The 8570-nt window shown below is 41.2% G+C and overlaps 1 protein-coding gene across 1 annotated transcript; it reads left to right on the top strand.

Annotated features, from left to right (window-relative positions):
• The first annotated feature begins 107 nt into the window (after positions 1-107).
• On the top strand, positions 108-8570 carry rp9 (RP9 pre-mRNA splicing factor). Its single transcript, XM_085396371.1, has 6 exons — positions 108-406; positions 611-641; positions 754-883; positions 3872-3963; positions 4381-4442; positions 7430-8570. Exons 1-6 carry the CDS (start codon positions 261-263, stop codon positions 7638-7640), a joined length of 672 nt encoding a protein of 223 aa, XP_085252497.1. The 5' UTR covers positions 108-260; the 3' UTR covers positions 7641-8570.

Genomic DNA, 8570 nt, shown 5'->3' with positions numbered 1-8570 from the left:
CGTTTGTGTTTAAAAATAAAAAGAGAGAGAAAGAGAATCCAGGCGCACTTCCTGTGTTACCGCCGGTGTCCTGCAGGTGGCGCCGGACTTTAACAATCGAATCTGACTGCACAGGAAGTGCAGAAGCGCTGGAGCGGCGTTTGCTAGTTAGCTGCATGTTAGCACGATTCATCTTCATGGAATTAATAACGTAAAAGCTCCGCATGCACTTTTAATAACAACGGTATTTTTTGTCGGGTGATCATTTTGTTCAAAGCAAGATGTCGGACAGAAAGCGAGCAAGAGAGAAGGAGGACAGACGACACCACAAGAGGGACAAGATACCAAAAGATGATTTGGAGAAACTGAAGAAGCACACGAAAAAAGTCAGCCAAGAAGTCCAGAAACTGAAACACATCGAGACATTGTGAGTAACTCCAGTTTCACTCTGGCTTTTCCTCTTTAATCCCGCAAACTTGTGCATGAATTATAAATGCGTCTTAATTGACACCCATTTTCAAGTTGATCAAGCTTATCCGCAATAAGCGAGGGGCAGCAACTTCATGTTGTTATTTTTTGTTTTAATGTTTTTGGCAGCATACTAACCATTTTTAATCTCTCTCTCATGCAGCTATGAGAAACCTCCACCGGGATTTATTAAGGTAACGTGTTCGCAGTAATAGACAGCTAAGAGTAAGAAGTAAATTACATGTGGCTTTTTTCAGGTAAAGACAAATCGTGAGAATTGGTGACAGTGATCGGTTTGTGTTGCAGGAGCATGAAGAAAAACCAGAGGACTGTATCCCTGCAGAACCAGGAAATGAAGAAGCCAGAAGCTTCCTGGCCCACGCTCCCACGAAAGGGCTGTGGATGCCTCTAGGGAGGGAGGTGAAGGTGATGCAGTGTGAGTATAGTGTGTCCGAGTTTGCACTGACGGGAATAAACATGCTGTTTACAGTTCTGCTCATGCAAATGCAGTCTTTAACTGAGTTTTTCACATCCCTCGGGAATCTTTTCACAGCTACAGGAGTTAGGTGTTGATATCAGAGGTGACACTCATTGCTAATTAGGCAAACAGAAGGAAATCTATCCCAGGAGGCAGCCTCTTGCCTTTAGAACAGGGGGCATAAGACACATGACAGTAGTGATTACTCAGCTGCTCACTTCAGCGTGTTTATTTTAAAATTTTATGCTTGTCTTCAGTGCTGACTCTAACATATTTTCATTATTAATCTCCTAGAGCTGTGCAGTGTTTTTGGCCTGGCAAGTTTCAGTCCTTTAGTTTATGTTTTTAATTTACAGTGCATACACTACAGGGTGTCTGCAAGTCCTATAAATGTTTGAAATGTGGTTTGCTGAGAACCTAAATGATTTCAAGTACAGCCATTCCACTCCTTATTAATATTTTTATCTGTAACAGAAATTGTAATCTTATTGATAGTATTTATTTCTCATGCTTCTTTACTTAAAATGAATTATTTGAAAAATTAAAAATCTGTTAAACAAGCTCACATGGATGCTGGGAAATGTTTTGAGTACGGTTTATTAGTGAGGTACCAGCAGCACTTATAGGTCTGGAACTGTAGGTGGGAGTAAATCTCCACTGTGAGTAGGCAGCAGTTATGATAGGTGATAAATGTTAACTGCGAGATCTTGACATTTATCACTGTGTCTATTGTTTTTATGACAAGAGTGATGGACCGAAGACTAATAATTGGTGTTGCAGAGATTATCTTCTGTCTGTTTTTCCCAAAACAATGAATGTCATTATGTTCAGTGTCCATTCATTCTTTCGTCCCACACATTTTCATGCTGCGAACAGCAAGAGCTCAGACACAAACATGCACACGCAAACAAAAAAGTGGTGTTTGTGTCTTTTTTCTTTTTTTTTTTCCCTCAATCCTTTGTGAAAAACTTGTACATTTGTCGTCCTGCTTAAAGGAACGGCGAGAAATTACTTCTTTTACGTGGTGAACAGAATTCCTGCAGACTCGCATTAAAAACACTCAAGTCGTTCACAGATGCTACGCTGCCACTTGAGCAGTTAATCGGTGTGAAACTTGGATAGAAATTGCTGATTTGTTTTCAGGGCAGAAAAAGTGATAATGAATTTGAGATGATCTGTCACTGATAATCAGGCGCCTCATCATGAGCAGCGTGTTTTTTCGTGTGCGACTCTTGAGTTGCTGTTGCGTGGGGTTGTTGCGTCCCTCGCCGACTGCTGTTCAACAAAATCCAATTTAATAAAATAATATTTCTTTCAGGATTTTTTTTTACAGTTTGTGTCTTTTAATGCAGTTTGAGTTGTCCTTGATTTGCTTTATTAGCTAGATGATGAGTGGTCTAGACTGGGCTTACATACATATCCACCAGTCAACTTATTAGGTACGCTTTGCTAATACCAGCTTGGAACCCCTTTTGACTTCAGAACTGTTTTGATTCATCATGCTGTAGGCCTGTCTACATGTACACAGGGATTTTTGCATACGTAGGTTTTTCAGTAAGTTTTGGTCAGTTTTAGATGTTCGGTCAGTTTTAGATGCCTAAACTGAGCTTTTGAAAAGCTCCTTTCAGGGTGAGGCTTTCCAGTAACTCTGCGGTTACATATGGACAACAAAAATGGGGATTTTTGTCTTGCAACATCAAAGGTGTGCGACTTTTTGACGTCAGACTGTGGCCATGTTATTGTTTGTAAGGTTTTTGATTGGCCAGTATTTCTGTACAGTTGGGGTTATAACACCACATGTTCGCTTGGAAAGCACTTGACACCACTTGAAGTTGTTTTTGGTGTTTTCATGTGGACCGAAATGTTTTTTCAGAATGAATGCGGAAAAATCCTTGTTAGTATACATGAACGTAGCCATAGATTCAACAAGGCGCTGGAAACATTCCTCAGAGAACCATGTTGACGTGGTAATGTCACAGTTGCGGCTGATCATCCTCCATGTAAATTTCACAACATCCCAAAGTCTACCTTTGGGATGTCGTGAAATTTACATGGAGTAAATGACTTGATTGGCATGTTTGAGATTATTGTCATGGGCACTGTAATTATGAAGGGATGGACATGGTCAGCAACAATAATCGGCTTGGCTGTGGCGTTTAAATGATGCTCAGTTGGTACTAAGAGGCACAGAGTGTGCATAAGAAGACATAAAACACATCATTACACCAACAACAACCTAAACTGTTGAAACAGTGCAGGGTGGATTCCTGCTTTTGTGTTGTTTGCACTAAATTCTGAACCCGACCAAGTGTTGCAGCAGAAGGACTCCTCAGACCAGGAAACATTTTTCCAATCTTCTTCTGTTCATTTTTCACCAGCGTTTGTAAACTTTACCTTGGTTGTAACAAGTGGTTATTGAGTTAGTGTTGGCTTCTTATCAGCTTCAAGCAGTCTGTCCATTCTCCTCTGACATTAACAAAGCACTTTACCAAGGACAACTGCTAATCCCTTGATATTTCCCTTTTTTTCAGACCCAACACTGGTTGTCTGGGGAAAAACCCAGTAGATCAACAATTTCTGAAATACTCAGACGAGCCCATCTGGCACCAACAATCATGCCACGTTCAAACACATTAAGAACTTCAGCTGCTTGTCTTGATCATTTCTGCATGTCTGAATGCACATGATGGCTGCCACATGATTGGTGACCAGTTGGTGCATCTGCGTAGTCATTTATGGCAACTCGCGATAACCATGACACTGAGCATATTCTATCGAACTACTGTTGAAAGCACCATGAGTTCGGGTTATTTTGGCAAACTAAAGTTCTTGAGATGAGGAAAATCAGTTTTACGTGGGACGTCTGTTTAATAGCAACTCTGCTGCCATGTACGTGAAATGTCTGATTCGTTAGACAAACAATGATTTTTGTTTCCTTTTGTAAAGGCTGGAGGTGCAAGCGCTACGGCCACAGGACAGGTGATCGGGAGTGTCCTTTCTTCATCACAGGCAACCAGAAACTGGAGCACTTCAGAGTGGTGAGTTTGTTTACTGCTGTAGAATGGTTGGCCCACCCACGGTTCCTTGCAGTAGAAAAATGCGTGAATGCAGTAGAAAAAAGTTAGTAGTCGCGTTTATGTCGTGGAGCTATGACAGAGACAGTTTGTGTCTGAGACTAAAGTTAAGTAAGGTCAGATTTAGTTTACACATGTGGGCAGCAGATCTCTGCACACAGCTCGTTCCAGTGTACTTTTAATGAAACAGTGCTCGCTGCAGGAACGCTCAGCCCCTGCAATGATTACCATAAATGCAACTGTGTCATATTTTCCTTCCTTCTATTGTCTCGATATTCCTAAAAGTGCTGACACAACACAGTTTGGAATGTATAGTTCCTGGATATAGTGTGAATTGTAGCACCTTACCTTCCTTTTGTGTGACATTGTGTACTTTATTAGGCACACGAAGACCCAATGTACGACCTGATTCGGGAAAACAAAAGGAATGAGAAGGAAACCAGGTATGTACAGTCATTTTCCTGCTGTGTGCATGTTAATTTCCCAGAGAAAGACTCATAATTTTCCACCGCTATTAAAGGACCCACTCGTGATACTCAGATCATATACTTGAAAACTCAGTTTTCCACTGTGTCCTCTCGCTGGAGTGGGACAATCTCAGATGACCTGGAAAGTCTCTCATGGTTGCTGGCTGCTTGTTCCAGTTTCTAGCAAATACTGTTTGACACCAGGATGTTTGAATTTGAGGCTAGTTCAGGAAGAAGAGCGTGCGCGATTGTGCGCGCACACATGCTTGTGTATTTTTGCATGCATATCAAAAAGGTTATTTAAAGGCCAGTGGCGCTTTGAAGTCTTACTTGCGTGTCTGTGCCACATTCATTTTGGCATCTTCTTTGAAAGGGGAGTGAAACAGTCCAACCTCTGCCAGCCTGCTTTCTAATTTCATGTAAGGTGCTGTCTATTAAATTGTGCTTGATGCGGTAGCCTTGTGTCACAATTGGGTAACGATGAAGAAGTTAGGAAATGAGAGTTTTGTTTTTTTGTTAGAATTACTTTTTGGCTTATTATTTGAGTGTATGACTTTTAATTTTATCATATATGTCGCCCAAATAGTTTTTTGGGGGGGCCACATTTTTGCGTTGAATATGATGACGTTTTTCTCTCAGAGCACCGCTTCAGTTCAAGAAATAGGGGACAAAATCTGAAGCCGCCATCCTGTTCAGAAATTCACTCCAGAGTTTGGCTGAGCCTGACGTGAAGCAGTAACAGTCTTACTAAGCTAAAGAGGGGTGGTATTTTCAGAGTTACAGTCCATTTAGGACAAATTTCCCTGGAAAGAAGTGCCGTACCACGCTGCAGCAGAAGGATTCTACTGGAGCCGTGTAAGTTTTGTTGTCACCTTGCTGCTCACGTGTTACAGCGTGACTCAGGAATGCAGTATGAACACTAATATTTATGCCAGACATTGAATAGCGTACTCTGACACGTGCTTCGATAACAAAATCTAATCGTGCTGCAGCTTCTTTAGCACAAATATCCTGCTTAGCTTCATGTTATTTATTAAATTTACTCTGGTGATAATTCACACATGCCATTTGTCTTTTTTTGCACTTGAATTGTCAGCTGCTGTACGCACAACTGATCGTAGCACAGCAGTGTCCTTCAGCCTTATCCTCGCAGTGTGTCTCAAGCTGATGCAATTGTTTTCTAAGAAATGGGCTTTTGCAGACATAGTGTTGATGCCCAGTTGAAGCAATTTCTCAGTGGAAATCTGTGGACAACGTTTGCTAGCTCTTTCTTCCTCCAATAACATCGTCAGTACACACAAACTCTACTCTGTATCTGGTACAAGGCAGCAAGAAATTGAGTCTGTTTGAGGACAAGACAAACCGCTGCACTTTATTAGGTACACCTGTCCATCCTGCTGTGTATCAGGCTGCTGGTGGAGATGTAATGGTGTGGGGGAATATTTTCTTTGGGTCCCTGAGTACCAGATGAGCGTCATTGAAATCCAGTTTGCCTGAGTATTGTTGGCATTTCCATCTCTTTATGACCACAGTGTACCCATCATCTAATGTTTTGTAACCCAAAGTCACAAAATATTAAAGATACACTGTTAAATCTGTAAAGTACAAATTCTGTTCCAAATTATAGCCAGGATGTGCAGGAAGTCTTTGGTGTTACTGGACAAGTAGCCCAAAATCACCTTTTAAAATCTTGCAGTGGAGCTTGTTTTAGAAGGACCTTACCTCCTGCACCAGCACCACCATCACCACCTGGATGGTTCAGGCTTTAGAAGACCGACTCTGTGACAGGAGTCTTTGGCCTTGTTCGGTGTGATTGGCTTAGAGGAGAGAGGGGAGAGCTGCATGGTCTCGTTTAAATCCTGTTTGTTTTTGTTGTTGTTTTTGTTTTTGTTTTTTCCTAGCTTTCTGTGTACTGCAGGTTTTAGTGTGAGCACAATCAAGTAAAGGAATTATAACTAAAAAGCTGTTTTAGCACCTCAGTTTAAAGGTCATGTAGACATGTAGACTAAAACATGGCTGTTTTGGCTTCTTTCTGATGATTATTTTTTGAACATTTTAGACTGTTTAGACAAAGACATTGTGATTTTTCTAAAGATTATTCTAATTCTTCTCATCCACTCTGCTTTAGAGTCCTTTAGAGCTTGTGTATTTTTTCTAAGGGTGTCCTGCATCACTGAAGGGCCCTCCAATACACTTTTTTTTCTTTGAGTCCTGCCCTTCAGTCTGTGTTGTCTGATTGGCTGCCTAGCCCAGTTTAAGAAAGCAGCTAGAGACACCAGTAGTCTCAGTTCTGTGAGTCTGAGCCTTCATTTGTGATGCACTTGTCTTCTCAGTGTGTTTCATGTAAAAGAGAATACATCGAAGCATGCAGGTGCTAAAGATATAATAATATGTAAGTCTTTTTGAATGTTTCCATAGTAGTCTAAGATTTGTTGTGTTCTTATTAAACTAAACCCCAAATCATACGTGTGTGCAGAATATTTTCTTACAAAACTGAGCACTCCAACAAAAGTGAACATTTAAATTAAAATGAGTTTTACTTGTTTGGTAAAGATAAAGATATCTGTGAGACTTCCCAAAAAACTTAGAAGAAACCATTTAAAAATGCCTGAAACAAAATTGACGATGAAGTCATTATTGTCTCCTCCATTTTGGATTTAAGCAATAATGGACACCTTTTAAAAAAAGATTAATTGAAAACTAAATATGTGCCCAAGACCTGCAGTTTTAATTGTTACTTGGACAGGGTTGCTAACATTACTAGAAATACGCAACCACAAGCGGGCACGTGGCTCACTCTGCCTTCTGGAAATGCTGGTACTGGGACAAAGACAGTGTGCTGCTCAGTGACATTTGAGATGCTTGCCAACCTGGGCATCAGTATGCCTCGGCTGTACTTTCCTCCCTGCACTTGACTTAAATACCACATCCTCTTCTCTCCTGCCTTCCCTCCTTGTCTGTAGGATCCAGCAGCTGCAGCAACTGCTCCAGGACACCACTTCCTCTTCTGCCTCCGACTCAGACAGCTCCTCCTCTTCTTCATCCTCCTCCTCTGATCACCATCCCAGAAAGAAGAGGAAAAAGAAGAAGGACAAAAAGAAGAAAGACAAAAAGAAGAGCAAGAGGAAGCGAAAGCACAAGTCCAAAACTAATGACTCCTCCGATTCAGACTGAGGGCATGCTGATACGCGAACTTGAGTATTACGTGTTTTGCACATAAAAAAGGAAAGAGACTGAAATGCAGCACAGCGAGACCTGCACCCTGAAGACGCCCCCATAAGCTTTTCCCCCTCAGGTTAAAAGCTGTTTATGCACCAAGCATGATGACTTCTCCCTCACATTTCTTTCCCCCCCAGGGCGACAACTCGCCTTTACGTCCTCTCTGTCGGCTCACACAGCACAGAGTCCGATGGAACAGCAGCTTAAGTATGAATGTGTGCCTTGGTACATATGTTTGTCAAAAAGGATTTGCTGCATGGGCAGTGACTCTTCAGCGAGTATGGAATGAGCCTTCTGGTTTAAGAGAATGTTCTTACATCGATTCTGGTAAGGTCATATTCAGAGATTGTATTTTTCTCTGGCATTGCATTCTTATTAAAAACTTTGATTGTAGAGTGCATTAAATGAAAATGGGTGGAAAAAATGTAAACGTTGGGGTGCTGTTAGAATGTTTTTCCACACGAGCCAAAATGTTTGAATGCTTGTGACTGTACATAAACATTTGGAAAGATTTGAGGTTGGAATATGCTTATGTGCTCTGAGGAAGCCACAGAAATGTGGAAAGAATCTTTTGAGATCTCTGTATAGCCGTATACAGAGACATGCACTGCAGTACTAAAGTTTTCAAGGCATCTTTAAGTATAACCATCAGGCTTTGCAATGCTCTAGATCGGGTTTCAAATGTGAGGCCCATGGGCCAGAATCGGCCTGGCAAGAACTCCCATCCGGCCCACTGGATGGCTTTGGAAAATGTAAAGGAGGGCTTAAATTTCACTGTATTTTAATACATTTTACTGCATTTCCTACTGCTAAAATCCTTCCTCATGAGCATTCATACAACACCAAAGTAATTATGTCAAAAATAAACAACTAAATGACAGAAAA

This window comes from Rhamphochromis longiceps, linkage group LG22 (genome assembly GCF_057381845.1).
Source record: "Rhamphochromis longiceps isolate RC_006_pf linkage group LG22, R_longiceps_female_GT1.1, whole genome shotgun sequence".
Taxonomy (NCBI): Eukaryota; Metazoa; Chordata; class Actinopteri; order Cichliformes; family Cichlidae; genus Rhamphochromis; species Rhamphochromis longiceps.
The sequence above is the reverse complement of the archived record's forward strand: the minus strand, read 5'-3'. Positions and strand labels throughout refer to the sequence as shown.

Excerpts from the sequence above, each read along its gene's own strand:
- rp9 (XM_085396371.1), top strand. The coding sequence starts at position 261 with ATGTCGGACAGAAAGCGAGCAAGAGAGAAGGAGGACAGACGACACCAC. Across the intron at positions 407-610 it reads CTGAAACACATCGAGACATT|CTATGAGAAACCTCCACCGG; the intron begins GTGAGTAACTCC and ends TCTCTCATGCAG. Across the intron at positions 3,964-4,380 it reads AACTGGAGCACTTCAGAGTG|GCACACGAAGACCCAATGTA; the intron begins GTGAGTTTGTTT and ends GTACTTTATTAG.